Source organism: Peromyscus leucopus, chromosome 4, assembly GCF_004664715.2.
Source record: "Peromyscus leucopus breed LL Stock chromosome 4, UCI_PerLeu_2.1, whole genome shotgun sequence".
NCBI lineage: Eukaryota > Metazoa > Chordata > Mammalia > Rodentia > Cricetidae > Peromyscus > Peromyscus leucopus.
The window spans coordinates 92,393,557-92,417,159 of NC_051066.1; the positions used below are offsets into that span (position 1 = coordinate 92,393,557).

The 23,603-nt window shown below is 40.6% G+C and overlaps 1 protein-coding gene across 1 annotated transcript; it reads right to left on the reverse strand.

The window, feature by feature from the left end:
* Positions 1–6: 6 nt before the first annotated feature.
* On the reverse strand, positions 7–22,430 carry LOC114705918 (protein FAM98B). Its single transcript, XM_028888080.2, is given in 10 exon segments — positions 7–547; positions 550–602; positions 605–752; positions 3,641–3,808; positions 10,122–10,238; positions 11,104–11,184; positions 14,256–14,434; positions 15,276–15,410; positions 16,527–16,672; positions 22,314–22,430. Coding segments are annotated over 10 exon segments (1,284 nt in total). The 5' UTR covers positions 22,385–22,430; the 3' UTR covers positions 7–361.
* Between the last annotated feature and the right edge of the window lie 1,173 nt (positions 22,431–23,603).

The window sequence follows — 23,603 nt, forward strand, 5'->3', positions numbered from 1 at the left end:
GTCATTAGTGTGTCTCAATCCTGAACAAAATACCAGTTTACAGTCTAAATTCAATCATGACAATAAAATACATTCCATTTTCCAAGTTGCTGGTAATAAATATTTACATTTTTAAAAATAGTTTTTGGGGTTTTTTTCTCATTTTTTTACTTTTTAAAAAGACACAGCATGCTTGAGTACAGAGAATATGGAAAACATGTTGCAGGATCACCTGGTAGTATAAAATGGCCTTCTGTATTCAAGAATGCCATCCTTAGAGACGCTACCACGGTCTCCCTCAGGGTGACATTCAAGTATGTTCCTCGGAACACTATCTCTACATTATATCTAGTGAGAAGCAGTGCCCTCTAACCCCGCAGTTTTAGTATCTCCTATACCCACCACCACCACCTCCCCCTCCATATGGATCTCCATAACCTCGCCCACCATAGCCCCCTCTCCCACCATAGCCCCCTCTTCCACCGTAATCTCCCCTGCCACCATAATCTCCCCTGCCTTGGAAACCTCCTCTACCACCCCCTCCTCCCCCACCTCCTCCCCACCCTCCCCACCTCCACCCCCTCCCCATCCTCCTCCACCACCCCATCCACCTCTTCCACCCCACCACCTCCTCTGCCACCACCTCCACCTCCACCACCCCATCCACCCCTCCCTCCGCCTTCCTGTCTCTTCTGCCAAGGGGGCATTTCAGGGGGTGGTGGTTCAATTTCGTTCGGCCGTCCTCCCCTGTCAGGTACCCTTCCCATAAGCACCTGTGTGAAAAAAGAGTTTTCATTAAGTTTCTATTTTTCAAAGTTAAAATTTACATAAATGTTTCAGATGATATTAAAGTTATTATTTCTAAATAAAGCCAAATCTTTGAACATAAAAAGGTTGAACATGGAATGAATTAATACTGAAAATATGTGCAATGTTTAACAAATTCCTAGGAGTACAGTATTATTTCTAAACAAACTAAAGCAGTATTCCCTACAGTTGAAGTCTTGTTACTTTTCTCTCATTTAAATTTGTTTAGCAAAATTTATGGCAAACATGATATCTGTCACATTAAGAACTATTTTAGTAAAATGTTTCTAAGACAAAACTATATAACCTCTGTTAGTCAGCTTCCACAAGGGCTGATCTGGCAATGGGTCAGCCAGGAAGTCTGTACTCCTCAATGCCTTTAGTCCATCAGTGTACAAAACTACCTAACATGCAGCTCCCTTTGAATGTAACAGCAATCCCACGTTATAACAGTTTTGTAGCCGTTTCCTCCCAGAGGAAAGCACTCCATCCTGCAGGAAGCTCATTAACACAGGAAGTAAGCAACTCAAAATAGTTCAGGAAGTCCCTAAAACTGACCAGATTCACTATGTAAACAGAACAGAACACTGAGCCTCTCTCTCAGAGCAGCGGAGCTACACAGAACATTCTGAGAAGGCCCGCTGCCCGGAAGAAGCTGAGACCAGCAACACTGCATGAAGAAATGAAGACTAAGTGCTGGAAGGGGCTCAAACGGCGCCCACCACCTGGTGAGCTGCCTGCAGGCTGTGCAGCGTGCTCCAGGTTCCCATCTTTTGTGAGCCGTCACCATGCCGGGGTGGGCTGCAGTGATGTAGCTGGCTGAGGTATTTCTGCTCCTATAAGTAACCCCTCACCCATATTCCTGTAAGTAACGCCAATAGAACTCACTGGCTAGACACTGATGGTATCTATATTTTGATCTGCCTGGGCTCCAAATCTGGGGAGAGTCTCCCAGACAAAGTTTGTCACATAACAAGTGACAGAGAGAGGATTCTTCTGATCTTCTCCTTTCTCTGGAGAAACTTAAGATCAGTAATGCACTTACTATACTGTTATAGCACAGACAACCTAACTCTAAATCCAAGGCATGAAATGTCTGCATAGTAGAAGCACAGGCACACAAAAAATATGGCACAAAATTACCTCCAAACTATGTGTATAAGGTATACACAAAACAAATTCTGTGTTTTAACACTGGTCTCATCCTAAGATCATTATGTGGTTATTTGAAATAAATAAATATATTTTTAAATCTATATTTTTAAAAATTACAATTTAAATCTTTATTAAATGTCATTTAAAACACAAGCATTTCTTTCCAAGTATTTTGAATGAGGACTAGTAAACCCTTAGAGAGAGAGCATGCACACAAACACCAATTTCCTCAGCCATGCTTTCAGCAACACTTGGAAGGATAGTTCCCACCCTTCTGCAGACATAAGCTACATTGCACACTTATGACAGGGTGAAAAATCACAGGTAACTATGGAGGGTGTCAACCTCTGCCACAGCCCTGGCACAGCCAAGGGGACTCCAACAGTTTCAAGGAGACAAGGCAAAAACATTCACCCCTCAAGCAAAGCAGCCAAAGAATCAGATAGATTGCAATGTCACTTCTAAAGAAACCCACAGAAAAAGAGGCCAGGAATTGGAGAGAGAGACGAGGCGCAAGGGTCTAAGCAATGGAGGGGTGTGTGTGGGGGTGTTGCATGGGAGGATTGGGGGGAGGAAAGGTAAGGGGGTTGATATAATTATATCATAAATTTAAAAAATTATTTAAATGCACAGAAGAAGTTATGTCCTAAATATGATGGCATATGCTTTTCATTCCAGTACGTGGGAACCAGAAGCAGGCCATTCTCTATGAGTTCAAGGTCAGCCTGGTCTGCATAGTGAGTTCCAGGTCAGCCAGGGTTACACAGTAACACTAGTACGATGACTACTACTACCACTGTTACTGCTAGTAATAATAATAATAATAATAATAATAATAATAATACATTCTCACTATGCAACAAATTCCCACATATAAGAATCTTTAACTCACAGCAATAAAGTCCTAATTACCAAATCATACATACATACACACACACATACATACATACCACCACCACCACCACCACTACCAACAAACTTTCTTAGCTGTTATTCTCACAAAACTTCGGCTAAATACATAGAGATGCTGCCCTCAAACAGCTCCCAAGCTCTCCCTCAAATGACCAAGCTATGAGTAAAAACTCAGAAAAGACTGACTTTAAACAACCATCCTGAGGGACAGCAATGTGGGTTTGGTAGAGCACTTACCTAGTATGCAGGAGGGGAGGGGAAGGGGAAACCTAAGGCCTCTGGCCAGGAATCCTGTCTCAAATCAACTACCTGCATCACTGCTTTTGATTTTCTTTTTCTTTAGTCATATAATCGCCTGTGGACCCTCTAGATACAGAAAACTTTCTACTCAAGCTGACGGTGACATTCTGAATTCGTCTGTAGGGTTCCGCCATTACACAGTCAAAATCACAGAAGTCCTGAACTTCATGCAGACCACTGTCATAAGGGTTGAAACAGATGCTAAAGAGATTTTAATCAAATAAATCAAATAGATAAAGCAAATACTTGATAAGGCTACTGGGAAAAGCACTTCTCAACTTCTCTACTTCAGAAAGCTTTGATTTATTTCATGACTACAAAACCTGAAAGGCACACACAAGTGATAATTAAACTAGATGGATGTACGCCCTCTGCCACTCTTTTCTCATCCATCAGGACATGAACAAAAAAAATGGACTAAAACCTGTAAAAATAGCAAAGCAGAAAGTTGTAACTCATTCTCCACCAAGCTGAGAGAAAAACTGACCTTATTAATGGCGCACACCGTCTTCTCCCGGCTGATGCCACTGCTTGTCCTGATGATCTTAGACAGATCTTCCCGGGCAGCAAGCAGATGTGCCAACGTGACTGTTGTCTTGGGCGATAAAGCATACCGCTTGGGCTGGTAAATTCTTGCTATGTTATCTGTTTTTGCCTAAGTGATGGTGAGAAGGGGGAAATTAGCAGAAGTGAATCCAAATGAAAAGCAGTAGCGATCACAATCTTTAGAAAGAAGAAAATTTACAATATACAAGCAGAGAAATAGAGAAGAGAGAAAGCATCCAATACCTGATGCAATGTATGTAGTCAAATAAATAGAAAGAAATAACACAGATAAATAGAACAAAATAATACGATTTATGTTAACACAATACAAACAGGTAATAAATCTTGCAGAAACAAAAGCCAAACTTGAAGAAATGGTGAGGACTATCAAATGTCTGGATGGGGATGCTGGCTGTTGTCAGTTTCCTTCAGTTTAACTTACACATTCAGAGCAACTGTAGCCTATTGGGGGTGGTTTTAAGAATATAAAAAAATAAAAATATAACATTAATCCAGAACTTAAGTATGGAAGAATGACTTAAATATTTTTAAAGAGGAGTTCTACCATATACTAATAATAAGTAATATGAATTTATCTTTTTGTTTCTTTGTTTTTATTTTTTTTCAAGCAGGGTTTCTTTGTGTAGCCCTGGCTGTCCTAGAACTTGCTCTATAGATCAGGCTGGCCTCAAACCCACAAAGATCCACCTGTCTCTGCCTCCTGAGTGCCAGGATTAAAAGCGTGAGCTACCACACCCAGCTGAATTTATCATTTTTAAAGCTAACATTTACACTTATTAAATGCACTACACTGCTTTCAACTTACGAGTTATTAATCCTCAAAATGCCCTTCCAGAATCGTTTGTTTTATCACCCCATCTGCAGCTTTCTTAAGTTACGGAAATAAGAGGGATGGATGAATCCATGAGGGAAGGAGGGAGGGAGGGACAAAGGGACAAAGGGACAGAGGGAGGGAGGGACGGAGGGAGGGAGGGACGGAGGGAAGGAGGGAGGGAGAGAGAGAACTGAAGTCTCTAAGTCACAGTGAGAAATCCCAGATGTTACCACACGCTAATGCAGGAAAAGCACCTTGGCCACAGCACACAGGACATCCACTGCCTTACCTCTCTCTCTGATTAACTAAAACTTGGAAGGAAAAAAGATTAATGAAGCAAGACAGAAAATGGATATTTAGAGTCTCATAAATAAATGAATGTAAAAATAATCTGAGAAACATCACAGATTACTGAGCAAAAAGGAAAGATTCTTTTCCATGGTGTGACATGAGATGATGGACACTCAGCAGGACATCAGTGATGACATCAGTGGTGGGACACACATTCACCAAAGACATCCCAGAGAGCAGAGTTGTCTAGTTTTATCTTAAAATTTAAAACCTTAAAATTTTAAAATTGTACAGGTTAAAGTTTCCATATATTATACATCAAAGGGTTTAAAATAGAATCATCAGAAAATTGAGGAAACATTCTTAAAGTGATATGTGAACTTTCTTAACAAAAAAGTTCAATCAAAAGGAAACCAGGAAGACACAGGAAACAGCATCATGACACAAATAGAAAACAGGAAATTCAAATGACTAATGCACCTATGGAAAACAATTTTCCTGATAAGAAGAAACCAACTAGTAAAGAAGCTAATCTTTTTATCTATCAAGTTAGCAAGAAAGTTGGTGATACCTCCAGAAGATAAAGTGAGACATGACAACCCATATACAGAAGCTTCAAGTATCAAAACTAATAACCTTTCATGTGGTAAATATTTTAGGAATCCACCATAATACATTGAAATTTACAGTAAATTATGAAAGTTATAAAAATTGCTGATGTTAAATAATATAGGGAAAGGTATAAAATTAGAGTTAAGCAAATTGTAGCATCATATGGTAAATTTAATACAATCTTCAAAAAGACAGAGCTCCTTACTCCTGAGGATCCAGAGAGTACTGTGCACCCAGACTTCTAGCTCCCAAGGGATCAGAAAATATCACAGGTACAGGCCTTCTGCTCCAGTGGGTCCAGAGAGTACCTGGGAAAGATGCTCCAAAGGGATCCAGAAGCACCATGGGACCACATTTCCAGCTGCAGCAGCCTCAGAGACCCATGGAGGGTTTGAGCTTTGGCTCCAGTAGTCTCTAAGGTCAGTGTGGTTATGAGGTTTTAAGTTCTGCAATGCTCACCAGAGCTGAAAGCCAATACTTGTGTGGTTCCAGAGCTTACCCCAGACCTGTACTCCAGCCACAGCCCCCAAACAGTACAGACTTCAGTGAGTCTGACATTCGCTGTCCTGACCTAGTGGGCTCATAGACTCCAAGGCAGACCAAAGCTTTGACTCTCTATGGTAGTCTCTAGGCTTAGTGTGCAGCTCCACCCTTGGTCCTGTGGTGTACAGCCAAGATGGAAATCATGTCAGAGCTTCCATTTGACAATCAACACCAAGTTTCTCCAGTCCCCATAGCTGAACTCACAACTCACAGATACATCCCTCTAGGACAGCAGTTCTCAAACTGTGGATCTCAACCCCTTTCGGGGTTAAACAACCCTTTCCCACCCTTTCGGAGGCGGGTGGTGGTGGTGGTGGTGGTGGTGGTGGTGGTGGTGGTGGTGGTGGTGGTGGGTGTCACATATCAGATATCCTTGATGAAGTAGCAACAAAAATAATTTTATGGTTGGGGGTCACCACACCATGAGCAAGTGTATTAAAGGGTCACAGCATTAGGAAGGTTGAGAACCACTGCTCTAGGAAGACTCACAGAATATAACACATTCAAATGGACTGGAGGAAGAGGAAGTCAAAACTTAAAGAAAAGCCCACTTCAACAGATGGACAAAATGCAACATACAAACACAAGAACTATGACACAGCTATCATGCATGACCCATCTCCATCCAACCAACACACCTATGAGGTAATCCAAAGCTACAGAGATAGATAACTGAATATCTGAGAAATAATTCAAGACTTTTCAAAGAATTAATAATCAAAGAAAGGTCCAAAGAAACATGGACAAAGTAAGGAAATCTATCCAAGATTTCAACAAGACAGTCTCTAAAATGAATGACAGTCTGTAAAATTAGAGGCAGATGTCCAAATTATGAAGGAAAAATTTATCAAGAAGATTGAAACACTGAAAAAAAATCGACAAATACTTGGGGATGGTTAATCAAATAAAAGCTACATCTGGAAGCATCATTAATAGATAAGACCACACAGCAGAACATGGTTCAAGGAAAGAGGACAAGGCTGAGACAAAAACATAAACAGACATATAAGGAGGAAAACATTTAAGGATCATGAATGAAATTTCCAAAAAGTCTGGTGTAGAAGTTCAGAGTTAAAATGAAATGGAACACACAGACAATTTATTGAAAATATCAGAAAAACTTTCCAAACTTAGAGAAAAAAACAGTATTCAAACACAAAAGGCATATAGAACTCCAGATATGACCAAAGATGAAACTCCCCACAACAGGTCACAGTCAGAATGTCAAATACAATATAGAGAAATAACCACAAAAGCACAGGAAAACATCAACTCACACACAAAGGCAGACACAGAAGAATTACTCCAGACTTTCCATCAGCAACCATAAAGGCCAGAAGAGCTTGGGACGAAATATTGCAAGCTCTGAAAGTAAACAACTGTGAACCAGGAATGCTCTACCTAGCGAAGCTAGCTTCCAAGATTGGTGGAAAAATAAGGATATTTCATACAAATCAAGGCAATTCACAACAAACAACCCAGTATTGTAGAAAACTCTTAATAGAGTTCTTTATAGGAAGGGAGGGAGGAAGGGAGGGAGGAAGGGAGAGAGGGAGAGAGGGAGGCAGGCAGGCAGGCAGTCTGCCTGTCTCCTTAACATGAATACATGAAAGTGTACCCATTCCATGAGAAGTTCAGATAAACAAACTAGAGCTGGGAAAGAAACAACCATACCCAACACAGCAACTCAGCAAACCCTCAAAACTAATTCAGGAGAAAAAGAAATACCAATAATTCAGCAAAACAGAACATCACCAAGAATATGTATAGGAAATATAAGTCCCTGTCTATAATAACCTAAAATGTAAATTCACCACTAAAAAGATACAGACTAACAGACTGGATTCAAAAAGAAGAAACAACTCTATATTATCTCCAACTATACTTAGCCAGCAAATAAATGAAAATAGAAAACAAATTCCCAAGCAAATGGAAACTGTAAATAAGCAGGCATAGTTATCCTTATATCAGATAAAGTAAACTTCAAACCTGTAGTGGGACCACCAGCCTACAAATAATAACAGAGACTATTGATTATGAAAACTTGGCCTTAGTTTAGGCTTTTTCCAACTAGCTCTTAGAACTTAACCCGTCTCTGTTAATCTACATTCTGCCACATGGCTCGGTCACCTCTGCTCTGTGCCGTATGTCCAACTTCTTCAGAGCCTCACTGCCATCCCCACCTCTTCTTCTCAGAGTCCTCTCTCTCCCTGGAAGTTCCACCTATTCTCTCCTGCCTAGCTATAAGCCATTTAGCTCTTTATTAAAGCAATTAGAAGGTACCTTAGGCAGACACACATCTTTACAGTGTAAACATAGTCCACAAAACAAACCAAGACGAATTAAAAGACATAAAAAAAAGACATTACATATTAATAAAGTGAACAATTTGTCAAGAAGATATAATAATTATAAATATTTATGCACTGAATATATTGGTGCCCCTAATTTCATACAAACAAACACCAAAAGGCATAAAAGGCCACATAAGTCCTGACACAATAATGGGGGTGGGGGGCTTCTATATTCCACTCTTGTATGTAGATAGAGCTTCCAAACAGAAAGCAAGTGAAGATATTCAGATCTAAAATTTCAGTATGGATCAACTAGACGTAACAGATATATAAAGAATATCTCACTTAACAAACAAGGATCAACTAGATATAACAAATATATACAGAATATTCCACCTAACAGACAAGGAATATTTTTTTTCACCAATAGATAGAACCTTTTCCAAAATCAAACCTATCATAGGACACAAATCCAAGTCTCAACAAATACAAAAGAAAACATAAAAAAGCAAGAGAGAGATAATCCTTTATATCCTATTAGAACACAGTGGAATAAAATTAGAAATCAACAAGAGAAACCACAAAAATATTTGGAGACTAAACAATACATTTTGAGTCGCAGTGGATCATCTAAGAAATACAGGGAGATTTAGAATTCCTAGTGACAAGTGACAATGAGACCACAACTTCTCAGAACCCCTGGGGCTCTAAGAAGGCAGTCCTCTCACAATAAGAAATCTGAAAGGTATCAAATCAGCAACCTAACAACGGTGCATCTCCAGCCTCCTGAAAAGCAAGCAGAGCCAGTCCCAAGTCCTGCAGAAGGCAAGGAATAACAAAGATCAGAGGAGAATTAATGAACTAGAGAGAAGACATGGAAAGAAAACAGACTGTTACAGAGGGGTCAGGTCCATGAGAGCTGCACTCTAAACAAGCACTAATTCACTCCTGTAAGACCAAACCTCAAGGCCAGGGCAGAGCACTCAGGAGGGCGGACGGCCTGTCTTCCACTAGACTCCACTGACCGCCGTGGTGGAACCAGTTTCTAGAATATGAACCTTGAGGGACATCAAACCACAGTGGTATGAGACACCAAGTAACATAACACAGGAAGAACTGCTCAATTGCACCAAATAATAATAGCAATGTAATATCAGAACGCCACTTGTGGTCAAAGTTGAATAACCGACAGCAGATTCACCCTCTGAAGGGTATCGACTAAAACTGCTGGACGAACAGGGCAATCAATGATCATCATACATGGGACGTCACAGAGCCCAAGACAGCAGTCCTTGGAAGAAGGACAGTCCTGCGATTGCCCCTATTTACTGTTTGGAAAGTGCTTACACTATGATGAGGGAGGAGCAGAGAGACCCCCACACTGGCACTAGGGAAAGAGGAAAGGCACCAAGCTATCTGGAAAGCCTCTAGTTGGGAATGGCTCCATCCCACAGCTCCTTTCAATGAGAAGACATGCCACAATCAGCCAGCCTAAGAATCTCAAGAAACCTATTCCAGCATCAGTACTACCTAAACCTATTTCTATACTGTTCCCTTCATCAGTTACTCACTACCTCTACCTCAGTCAGCTCACAGAAATACTCCTTTTGTACTAAAATAAATCAAACCGTGCAAGTTAAAATCAAAGATGAAAGTCAGGAGAAAACTGTCCTCAGCAAACATGACCTGTAGGAGACTATAATCCTTACATGTAAGAGGAGAGGTCAGCTAGACGTGTGGCCCATAAGAGAGTTCAAGCACCCAAGGGCCTAGGTGCTAAGGGCAGAGAGCAGCAGGAGCTGCCCCACACTGCCACCTACAGGACACCAGCGGGAAAGCAGCCTCACCTTTGCTCTATCCGACCACCCAAAGGACTGCACGGTCACATCCAATCGCTTCATTAACATCCGCCGGCGGCATTCATATTCACAGGAAAGAGCATCATTAATTCTTTCCAGTTTTTCCTAGAGAATTTGGGGATGAAACCACAAGATCAGGTTCTTTGATTTTGCTCAGAGAAGAAATTTGAAAATCATTGTACTTTAAATACTACTGTACTTAATGATCATTTTACGATCCTATGAGACTATGAAAAATATTTAAATAACAATTATAAAACATTTACAGTGTTCAGAAGCTATTTAGAAAGCTTATCTTTCATTAGGTATATTTATTTAAGTAAAACATCAATTTACTAAGCAGTGCACATGAAGGAAATAATATACCAATAACTGCCCGTCTTGCTGGCCTCACAAACTCCCCTTTTCAAATCCCAGCTCTGCTAATATATTAGCCACTATAAATATTCGTGGATAGGTAGATATTTTAAGTCACTAACTCGATTAAAGTGTTATGATAGATTACTCTAGAATATCTGTCTAATTCTCTAGAATACTAAATGTCCATTCAGAAGGAAACCAGTGCAAAGGACTGGATGTTGGTCGTCCCGTCAAAGGTTCCTGTGTTGGAGTCTGGTCTGAAGGTGCAGAGGGACTAGGAAAGAGTCCTGTGTGAAATGGGGCCCGGGAGAAGTTTAGGTCCACTCTAGGGATGACCCTGAAAGGGACTTAGGGACGCCAGCCCCATGACTTTTCATCCGGCATCTTCTTTGTGCACACACACACACCAGCCTTGCCACCCACCAGGAAGTGACAGCCAAAGCGTCCCTTGTCAGAGCTGGCACCTTGCAGTTTAACTTGACTCTTTAAAGCTGGGAGCTAGGCCAACAGTAGCCTACCTCAAGTAGTTCCTTACAGTAACAGACGTTAAAAATGAACCAGTACAGTCATGCCTTAATTTATTTATAGAATTAGTAAAAGGAATACTTACTGCCTGTTCTGAACTTAAATCAACCTTTAGCAGTGGTTTTCCCACATGGTTTTTCTGGACTTTAGAGAGAATATCCTTCACCTAAAAGTAAATATGAAAGATTATTTAAAAAAAAAAAAAAATATATATATATATATATATATATATATATATATAAAATTTAAAAACCATCTTATTCTTATTTGATGTGCTGTTTTGAACAGTAAATAATAAACATGCTAAAGTGAAACCACTAAGGCAGCCGGGCGGTGGTGGCGCACGCCTTTAATCCCAGCACTCGGGAGGCAGAGCCAGGCGGATCTCTGTTAGTTCGAGGCCAGCCTGGTCTCCAAAGAGAGTTCCAGGAAAGGCGCAAAGCTACACAGAGAAACCCTGTCTCAAAAAACCAAAAAAAAAAAAAAAAAAAAAAAAAAGTGAAACCACTAAGGCACACCTTCACCCAGCAGGAAAGAGGGTCATGGTGCTAATACCCCATGCACAAAAAATGCCAGTTACATCCATTTGAATACACAGCATCTGTGCCAGAGTCAGAAAGTGTATAGAGGCCAAGTTAAAATAGTGTGTGCACAATCATTGTGGGATTTCCTCTCAAGACGGCACTCTTTACTTCCTGCTAAACTCTCAGGTGAGAAACAGTGACATCTAACAAGTTTGTCAATTTTTTCTCCTTGATAAATACCATAATTTGTACTTATTCTGATTTTACTGTTCCACAAGACAACATGAGATGTCAGTCCTGACACAGACATTGTAATTACTTTTACACTGAGTTAGGGTATCTTTTTTATTTTGAAAACAGGATATTAGACAATGACTTTTGCTTTAGTATCATCACAGGTCATTCCAATACTAGTAATTTAGCCTGAAAAAATTGAATGCAGAGTAAATTCTAAGTTAGGCTTGCCCTCCTAACTAGAGAGTGGTTTGGTGTCTTATTATACAAATAATCACAGCAAATAAGCAGTAATATTTCTTTAAGAATTCAAAATCAGGCTGAAGAGACAGCTCAATGATTAAGAGCACTCACTGCTCTTTCAGAGGACCTGGGCTCGATGACCAGCAACCATATGGTAGCTCACAATCATCTGTAACCCCAGTTCCACGGATCCAACAGCATGCACATGGCGCACATACATGCATGCAGGGAAAACAAAGTAAATGAATATAAAACAAATTCAAACAAAAAAAATTCACAAGCACCTTAAAAACTGGGATGATAATAAGAAATGACTATAAACAGGTACAGGGGTTTTGTTAAGAATGATCTAAAGTTAGTCAATAATTGTAATAATAGCTATACAACATAGAAAATAGACTAACGTACATTTAATATGGGTAGATTTTGAAATGCAGACTGGATCTTATAGTTATACTTAAGCACTAGCTCAGAAGGAGTCTGTGCAGCACTGCCCCAAATCATAAACCTGCTCATCTTCAGAGCAGTCTACTTCTTCTGACCACACAGTTAGTGCACAGGATGTGGCATGATTTCTAAGTTCATTTATTTTCTTAAAACATGCTGTTTCCGTAAGTTTCCCAAACACCGTAACTACCTATAGGGTTACTTTACATATCTTAACAACTAGGGGTCAGCTATGATCTCTCACTCAAGAGGACACTAAATGTACATACATTTGTTTTGTTTTGTTTTGGGTTTTGGTTTTTCCAAGACAGGGTTTCTCTGTGTAGCTTTGCACCTTTCCTGGAACTCGCTTTGTAGACCAGGCTGGCCTTGAACTCACAGAGATCCGCCTGCCTCTGCCTCCCAAACACGGGGATTAAAGGCATGTGCCACCACCGCCTGGCTAAATGTACATACATTTATAATTTCTTAGATTTCTAAAATGCAATTAGATGTAAAAAAAAAAATTGTTAAAGACTGAGCCAAGAGTAGCAGCTCTGAGAGCTGACTGCCTACACTCAAATATTGTGGGATATTAGTACACTGTGTGAAGATATGCTGCTGTGATTGGTTTAATAAAGAGCTGAACAGCCAATAGCTAGGCAGAAGGTATAGGAGGACTTCCGGGCAAAGAGAGAGGAAGTGGAGATTAATCTAGGTGCCCCAGAGATGCCAGGAGACATGGAAGAAGCAAAACACAGATGACTAGAAATGGGTTAATTTAAGTTAAAAGAGCTAGATCAAATAAACCTAAGCTACAGCCATGCTTTCATAATTAATTTTAAGTCTCTGTGTCATTATTCGGGAGCTGGCTGGCAGGACAAAGAGAAAGACCTGTTACACTCAAACATCAGATCTACCACACTGCAAAACAGAACCTCAGTTTCTTCCTATGGAGGTTGCAAGCAATAAAAACACCCATTATCACAACATGTAAATATTCAGAACAGTAAATGACATGGATTTGCTGTCACATTAGTGAACAGTTTAAGTTAGAAAGTAAAAAGTATCTTTTATAATCATAACAAAGTATCCTGTAGGAACATCATATGTAGCAAAAATAAAACACAGACATGTTCACTTCTGAGAGGGACTGAATGTCACAGGAGGTATTAGGTAGACGGCCCAGATGACATGGTAAGGAAAATGCAGGAGGCACAAGATCACAGTTGCTTTTAACTGCCCTCTCAGTGTACTTGTTTATTCATTTGCCACACAACAATACACACTTACTAAATAATCAAGAAGATATGCTTGCTCACTGCCAAAGAAAGCAGACTGTGAACATCCCACGGGGTGTGAGGAGGTGAAGTGTCCTTCACCTTGCAAAACAGCCACTTCTTTCATTATAACGTATTACAACCATAGCTGGGAAAGCAATCCTTGAATTTGAAAAGTGATTTTTATCATGGAAAACTCTGGCAAACCCTTAGGACTCATTCATCAAGATAAGATTCTTGAATATTATAAATTAAATTATATGTATATTAAATATGAATAAAAAGCTTAGCTTACACACAAAACTTTGGGGGAGTATTTTTGTTTTGGTGCTTGGGAGGGAATCCAGGACCTTCCATATGATAGGCCAGAGGCTCTATCACCAATATAAACCTCTAGTAAGACAAGTTTCTCTTGAAATTGATCATCTATATCACAACTGGAATACAGCATTGACATGTTAGCATTTAGTTGCTTTTTTGATAAAATATATATGTGTATATGCACGTAGATATGTACATCTATAAAGTACCTTTGATTCCACCTGGCTCAGTAGGAGTGGAATGTCAGAAGTGTTTGACTTGGGGACTCCAAGGGCGTCACACACAGCTTGAACTTCCTGGCAAATTTCACTGTTTTTATCTAACTGAGAATTTTTATGTTTCTTCTTCTGTAATATCTGTAAAGCTTGAAGTTCTGTACTTAAAAACACTGTAACAAAAAAAAAATAGAAAAATAACATTAATACATACATGAGAATTTCTTGAAAAAAAACTGAACTAATTTACATAAACAAGTAGTAACAATATCAAAATGAAGACTAACTTACAAAGAACCAATGAGAACAGCAGCAAAGAACACCTCAAACTTGAATGACAAATAGCCACTGTTCACTGAATTCTCAAAATAGCACAAAGTTCAACAAAATACATGTTCCAAGGGGGACCCTTAGAGCAGCTGTAGGAATACAAACTGATATATACTCCAAACCTCTCTGACAAAAACAAGCCTCACTCAAGAACTTGAAGGCATAAACTACATTTTATCTGATTCTCTGTGATGTATCCTAGTGCCTAGGGCAGTTCCTGGTTTAAGAGTAGGTGATCAAGAAATGCTTCTAAACAGTCAACCAGTGCCCATCACTACAGAGAAGATGTAGAGATCTTCACAACAGCTTAATTTCCCAAAGAATTTAAAAAATTAAGTAAGACTGGGCTGGAGAGATGGCTCAGAGGTTAAGAGCACTGACTGCTCTTCCAGAGGTCCTGAGTTCAATTCCCAGACACCACATGGTGGCTCACAACCATCTGTAATGAGATCTGGTGCCCTCTTCTGGCCTGCAGGGATACATGCAGGCAGAACACTGCATACATAATAAATAAGTAAATCTTAAAGAACGTTAAGACAGTACAATCCTTTCGTCCAACACAAAGGCCTTTTCAGTGTGTAAGCTATCTGATGTCTCAATGATCAAAGGGTATAGCTTCTGATCTGGGAATAACAAAGGACCGTTGAACACATGCGCTGAAATGTCCTAGGGAAGACAACTTACACAGGAGCTTCAAGCAGTCATCCTTCTTCGTGAGGCGCTCTTTAATATCTCCTGATACGAGGACCGAGTACGGACAGGCCATCTCTTTCAAAAATCCACTTATCTCAAGCTGGAAGCTCTCTAGGTCATCCCTCCCTTTAAAAGAAGTCATACGTATTCACTGAGCGTTTACCATATAATCCACAGCTGTAAAATTCACCACAGTCGATTTCCATTTTACATTTAATCTATGTATTTTCACTTTCACTTTCATCTTTAGATAGGTAACTGCAAGGCTTGGGTGAAAGCAAGCACACAATGTATAGACACAGAAAGTGACATCTAAGTTTAAGAACATGAAGGACATGCTCATAGGATTGGAAGTATTTCTACATTTAAATCTTTCATAAGTCTCTTCAAATGGTGTCTTCATGAAATCAGATAAGCCAGACACTTTGAGTGTTAGCAACCAGAATATTCAAAAGCATTATCAGAGCAACAGTTATTAACTGGTTCCAGGGCAAATGTCCAATTCTACTGCTTCTCTATACTCAGATAATAAATGTAATCATGGAATTTAGCTTCACTGCTATCATTAATATAATTAGGAGGAACCTGTATCATGCTTTAAATGTAGATACTTTATTTTGTTTAAAATTAATTTTGTCATGTATGATTAAAAAAAGCAATTACTTAAAAAAAATAGCTTTGGAAAAATGGCTACTTTTTTCGTCAGTGAATACCCAATAATTACTTATTTCTCATTTTATCAGACTATCTGAAATTCTACCAGACACAGGAAGACCCCAGTAACCAGATGACGATGAATTGAAAGAACAGTATAAGGTACTAAGAGGTTTATAATCACAATATTTCCATGTGAATCTATGTCCTAAGACAAAGACTTGAGAGTAATATTGAAATTGAGGAGTATACATATTTCTAAAAATTCAAAATGAGTCATAGTGAAAAGCTCCAGTTTTTAAAATAGCCAATTCACACCACCTTTTCCAGATAGACTGTGATGGCTTATAAAACAGCCAACTCACACCACCTTTTCCAGATAGGCTGTGATGGCTTATAGTTTTGGAGCAAATTTAAGAACCAACTTTGGATTATTATACAAATGAAACCAAACTTTAACAGCCAGTACTGAGGTTCATCACATCAATGATTTTTCCTCATGTAGTGGTGGCACTACTGATAAAGCTACGACTTCTGCACTGTCGTTTGCTTTCCTAGAAGAGGAAGGGGTAGAACGGGCGGCAGTACCGGCTGAAGTGATGCTTTCTTCCAGGCTGCATAAGGACTTTATTTGTGAGCCTAACCAGACGCAGAGCTCTGAAAACTCAGGTGAAGACAGTCCACCCTCTGCTGCCTTGGCAAGTGCCTGCTCTTCTAACAGGGGACCCTTATACCTGTAAAGGAAGAAACAAAAGTTTAAAAATGAAGAAAAGTTGTTGTGATATTAGCCATTCCAACATAGTGTGATGAAGTTTCAAAGTTGTTTTAATTTGCATTTCCCTAATTGCTAGGGATGAGGAACATTTTGGGGGTTATGTCCTCACCATTTTTATTTCTTCTACTGAGAACTCTCTGCTCAGATCCATAGCCCCAGGGGAGGCCAGATGACTCCCAAACAATATAGGCTGTTGCTATTGCCTTTGGATACCTCTCAGAGGTTGAAAGTAAGCCCCTACTGCTGAAGACACACTGAAGACACAGGGCTTGGATTATTTGAGCTGAATCTAATCCAAAGCCTCCTTCCTACAATCCAGCTCCCATGGAATCAGAAAGTACCAAACAAACTGCCAAAGGAGGGAAGCAATCAATAGTCCTACCCTGCTTGAACACCTGAGAACCACAATAGTGGCCAGCGTGACAAGATATCCATAAGGTACAAACTCATGTTTACAGTAACCAACAGCCAGCCATCTAAGTGAACTTAAGGCCTGCTCAACAGGAAGGAAAGCATGCCTGCTACTCAAAATTTAGCCAGCTGGGACCTGTTGGGTCACAGTCTTAGAAGAGAACCTGTATCAATTTGTTAGACCAGCATAATTCCTTAACTACATTCTAAATCGTACCCTCATTCCCACAGATAGATGGAGCTTCTCTCTACCGCAAATGGAGATCATCACAGAAAACCACAACTGGACACATGCAGAGAGCACTGGATTGTGGGGAGCCCAGCCCGACTAGGTGCATCTGCAGCAGAACTCCTGTATCTATGGCTCACCAGCATCAAGGAAGAGAGCGCACATGGAGTATGAGAGCCAGGATACAGGAAACTCTGCTTCTCTTAGAAATGGTTGCATAAATAAGACCTGAACAGAAGATACCAGCAGACATGCTTGAAGAAGAGAAAAAAAAATCTCATGGGCCCCACCCTAGACTAAGAACTGCAGTCTACGAGTGACTACTGAGAGAACTGGCCTCTCCCAGAGATGAACACCCTCACTAGTTATCCAATACAAAGTGGTCAGCCCTGAAACTGTATACAAACAAAAAAGGACTCAGCAGGATGTATTTATACATTAGTGTGTAAATTGAGAGAGATATGTCTAACAATAATAAAAGAAAAGAGGCTATCAATTTGAGGGTTGTGGGATATGACAGTTGCTGGAGGGACTAAAGGGAAGGGCAAAAAGAACTCTTGATTTGTCTTGCTTACTTTTAGACTCTTTTTTTTTTTAATCTCTTCCTTTCTCTGGGGGGAGCGAAGCCTCTAGTCCTCTGCCCCACCCTGCTGCCTATTTTCAGACATCACTTCATCAGAATATAGACATTTACTATACTGATTTGTGATCACAGCTGCTTTCAGGGCAGAGTGGAACAGCTGACAATTTACTGATTATTCTTACTCTACGTAACTAGTATTTGGCTCTTTGACATTTTTCTAGCAATTTAAAATATTATAAATGACACAATACCAAACAGTCTTAATAGCCTTGTATGTCTCAATAGTAAGAACTATAGTGAAAAAGGCATAAATGCAAATTTCCAGTGTATAAAATAAAGCTAAAAAAATGAGATCTTAACCTATATTATTTATTTCATAGTTTTATTATTTAAAATATTTCCACAAGTTGTATTAGCCAAGACACTAAATTTTCAAAATGCCTTATATATTACTTCAAACGTATTAGATATCAGTTTTCTATACTTACTCTTTCTGCAACTAAGGTTTTCTTCAGCATCATGCACACACAGCCATTAGCACACTCAATGTAGCAGAAACTACTCAGTTTTCACTCTGAGATTTAAATTGCTCTCTCTGGCTAGTAGAACACACTCACATGACCAATCAGCCTTATGTTCCTTACTTTCCTGACAATCCAGTCAGATATTTCTCTACTAGGGAGGTATCTTTAATTCAAAATACAATATGAGTTCATTCCCAGACAACTCATCTAATCAACAGTTTGATAACCACAGTTCTGTTTTGCTTTTTAATTTTCAGGAATATCTTTTTGTTTTCATTTCACTTTTATTTATAATTTTGTTGTATAATTATATAGAACATATAGTTTAAAGTCTACCTTACAAAATGAGGTACATCCACACAAATCTAGCTTACTGTTTTTAAACAGGGCCTCAGTGTATAGATAGGTCAGGCTAGCTTTGAACTCACTGAAGTCCAGGATGATCAACTCTCAATCCTCCTACCTCTGCCTCCTGAGTGCTGGAACTATAGGTGTGTGCCCCCACAATCCTAGCTTGCCATCTGAATCTTATCTCCTCTACTCAACTCCCACCCCATAGTTAAATATATTTATTAATTTGGGGCTGCCCTGCAACTATTTTTAACATAAAAATCAACATACTTCTTTTTCTCTTTGGGATAAAAGGTAGCTGCTACATGCTGTTTGGAAGCTCCCTTACACACACACAGACTTACTTCAGACATTTCTGCAGACATATCATCTGCAGGGCTTCTTAAGTTTTTTCTTCTTGTAAGTCTTTTCTACAGAGAACTTGTTATGCAACCTTGAGTATATAGCTGTATAAAGTAGGTATATAAGTCCAACAGTTACTGATAATAAATCATAAATTGTCTCTACTGCAGTTTTATCATCAAGGTATCAATAATACCCACTCCCCCATAACTCACGAAAGTTGCCAAACTTTTGTATTTTTACTACCTATTGAGTCAAAAATGAGTTGTATTTCATGAAGAATACTTTCAAATCTACATTTTGCAGATAAAGAAATTAAGCCTTAATGAGATTTAAATAGCAAATCAGGCACAGGCCTAGACATGCATATTTATAAATCACTTAAACCTTTGTAGCACTGCTTTGAAGTCTGTATTAGTCTAATTCTATAATACCAACAGATAAGAGATGGCTTTCAGATTTAAGCCCAGATGTGACCCCAAACACTCTCCATAAACTCTTGACCTCTGCCCACATCTGTAACTAAATAAAACAAATAGCCTAACTCAGATGATGCAGCCAGGACCAGGCAGAGCTGGGGCTGGGACACTGCACCAGCTAAAGGCTGCTCTTCTACATGCCACTCCAGGCCTTACAAAGCCTCTCACTGAGACTTGAGAGTAAACGTTCATTTCCCCACTTACATTCATTTCTACAATAAAGCGATTATCTAAGTTATACATAGATGGTTAAAAGTCATTTTTCATTGAAATCCCAAATAAGAGATTCAATAAAAACTGATCAAATCACCAAAACATTGACTTTGAGGAGAAAAAGTAAAATAAAAATAAACCCCATAAGCCTCCTGTTATATCAGCCGGCTCTCTCCTCTGAAGCACTTATTATTATAGTGTATAAACGGACAATCACATGTGTCTTTGCACTTAGCTGTGAGCTCCATATAGCCAGGCACCAGTCTGTTTTGCTCACCACTGACTCCTCAGAAAAGTGTCCAAGACAAGCCATGCTCCATAAATGTTTGAACTAAACTGTGGCCCTCCCCTAGACTGTGAAGCTCTGTAACATCTGCAACATTACCCTATACCTCTGAAAACAATGACTGGGGAGTCAGAAGTGTACACCAGACCAGAACCTTTTCATCAGCTATGTGCATGGTTGCCTTGTACAACCAGTCCAACTAGCTGAACTGGGCTGTTCATAAAATCAGAGACCACTATAACTAAAGAAGCATGAAATCATCTGTGTGAGGATACTCATTTCATAGAAGAGGAAACTGATTCCTAACTGGTTTTCTTTCGTAATTGCTGCATCTCTGTATTGGCCTTCACAGTTTTCCTATTTAAGTCATTCTATTAAATCCTTAGTGTACATGACAACCTAAAGCACTTTCACTGATAAACTAAATGGTTTCATCACAATAGAAAATACATTATTCACAATCTTCATGAAGATCTGAAAAGACAGTGATCAATTACAACATATATAATCAGTAACATTTTCCACATTTCACCGTTATAGAGGGAGTTTTCAAATTTCAAAATCTTGTCCTTGGCCATTCCAAAAAAAAAAAAAAAAAAACCCAACAGTTCTAAAGTGTGCAAGCTCTTTTACTTCTCATATTGAATGTAAACTAATGTTCCTCAGCAAATGCCAATGCTGCAGCAAATTTCACTTTCTTAAACGCTATGGTAGGACCAATAAGTTGAAGGAATCAAAGAAGGATAAAAACCAATGTCTTCCCATTTCATAAACGACTTACAAGATCCCAAAATTTTCAAATGTCAGACCTGAGAGTCAAACTGGAGCCTAAACATTTCCGGCTACTTTAACTTAGTATATAATTACATCCCCAGGCTAGGTAAGAGAATTTCACAGAAGTACAAATGGCCCTGGAATTCCCTGGTTCTGTTATTTCATTTAACAAACATTTTACTCAAGATCACGTAAATGCAAGGTTCTATTCTGCTCTGTAATAGCAAAGTATGCATTATCAGAGTTCAATAAAAGTGGCAGTTGTGAGCCGGGCAGTTGGTGGCGCACGCCTTTAATCGGGAGACAGAGCCAGGAGGATCTCTGTGAGTTCGAGGCCATCCTGGTCTACAGAGCGAGATCCAGGACCGGCACCAAAACTACACAGAGAAACCCTGTCTCGAAAAACCAAAAAGGGACACTTGCTAGGACAATGAAGTTTGAGGGAACAAAAGCACAGCACGGGGCAGGTTGCAAGCTTCTTTGGGAACAGTTTCCATAAAAAGAAGCTGCGTGTAAGGAGATTGTGTAGATGGCGCCAACGTGAGGTCAGAGGTTTGTTTATCAACCCTCCTCAACCGTTTGACCCTTTGCTTACATGTATGCACCCTCCTTTGAACTTTTGCTTCATTCATTTACCCAATCGGTCACTGTTCCCTGTGACAGACCCCACTCTAGTATGTTGCCAGGAATCCATCAGTGAAGAAAGCTGACACAACACCTGTTTTCCGGGAGCTCGGTAAAGTTCACAAGGCAAAACGTGGAAAAGGAGCAGGGCTGTGAAGAAAACCAGGATGGGAAAGAGTAATACTGCGCGTGCAGATCGCCTCATCACCGCCACCGCTGGGATCCTCCTCCTCATAGCATCCAGCGCTCAGAATTATAAACTGCAACAGCTAACAGCACTCTGAAAACTGTCCTATCTCCCTGCCTACCACACAAACATGCATTGGGGAGCGGGGAAGGCTCAATGTTGGAGCTCTCGCTCAACTAAAGACCGTCCCCAATCTAAGAAGCTGGAGTGAGTCCTCCTGAGCCCGGAGGAAGCCAAAGATTGAGTGGTGTGCGACAACAACGGTCCAGAGGCGACTGCGGTGCGGTACGGTGCGGTGCGGCGCGCGCGAGTTCTACGTCCACACACAGGGCCCCGGAGGCCGGGGGACAGCCGGCTGCGGGGTGAACGTGATGGGCAGGGCAGCAGGACCCAGGCCCGCGCCAGCCCGGCCTGCCCTCGCCGCGGCCGCTCCTCGTCCCGCCGGCTCACTGGGTCCCGGTGAGCTGGAGCGCAGAGAGGCCTGTGCACGGCCCCGCACCGCCGGGCCGGGGAGGCGCGCGCCCGAGCCGCAGCGGCCACGCGCAGGGCCGGTGTCCATCCCCCGCCCCGGGAAGCGGGGTCCGCGAGAACACTCACCCCAGGGCCTCCAGGGTGTCCAGGACGTCCCCCTCCATGCTAGTTTCGGGCCCGAGCTCCGGCCCTCTCATGGTCGCTTGGCCCCACACTGTTCGTCACTCTAAAACTCCCGCCGGAAACCAGCGTCATTACACGCCAAGGTTCCGGGGCAGGTAGCCATGACGACCGTGGAGGAGCACGTGGGTCCCAGGCCTGGAAACAATGCGTGCTTGGTGCAACCTAAAAAAGGATGTTTGTAACAATAGACATTTAAAATAATAATAGTAGTAGTAGTAATAATAATGAAAAATAAGCATATGTTCATAATAAAAGGGCATCTTTGTGTTAGGTCTTATCCACGTGTTAAAGTCAATCTTTATAGTATCATGATTCAACCCTAGTTGTTGAACACTCCCCCTCCTTAGATTTTTAATTTTTATGTATGGTGTGTATGGGTGCCATGTGTGTGCCGGTACCCTGGAGGCCAGCAGAGGGCATCAGATCACGTCCTCTAGAAGAGCAGCCACCATTCTTAACCAATGAGTCAACTTTCCAATGCCCCCCCCCCCACTACACACATACATCTCACTTTTTCTTACAAAAAAATTCTGAAAAGAAACTATAATTATCTCCAGTAGAAAGTAACAGCATGTGTGTAAATAAGACCATTGAGCCAATCTATGCAGCAGTGCTCTGGAGTTAATAAGAAATCAAGAGTATTATTTCATTACGAATGTGGAACCAAATAGATGATCTGTTGTTTTCATCTAACTGTAGAATCACCTCAAGTATGTACTCTGATTTTGTGTTGTATTACTGATCATTTATGAATGTATAAGTAACAAAACACAAATAGTAGCTACAAATTCAGATTCAGTAGAAACATCCTTAAGAAATAAAAGCACCTAACATGGTATCTCCCTCCCTGCCCTCCCACTCTGTCGCTGTTCCTACTCGACCCTTCCATTTCCCTATGTTCTCATCCCCCACTCCTTGCCCTCTGCCACCCCCCCACCACACACACACACAGTCTGCTTGTTCATGTAGATCTCATCCACTTCTCCTTCACTGGGTCATCCATGTGTCACTACCAGGGTCCCTGTTAGGGAGATACCATGATAGATGAGGACATCATGGGAATAGGAAGAGGCAAGGTGCTGGGGAGGCTTTCAGGAATCCACAAGGATGACCCACCTTGGACTGCTGGCAATGGTCCAGAGGGTGCCTGGACTGGTCTACTCTGTTAACCGGTCTAGCGAATAACCTAGCTGTCATCATAGAGCCTTTGTCCAGTGACTGATGGAGGCAGAT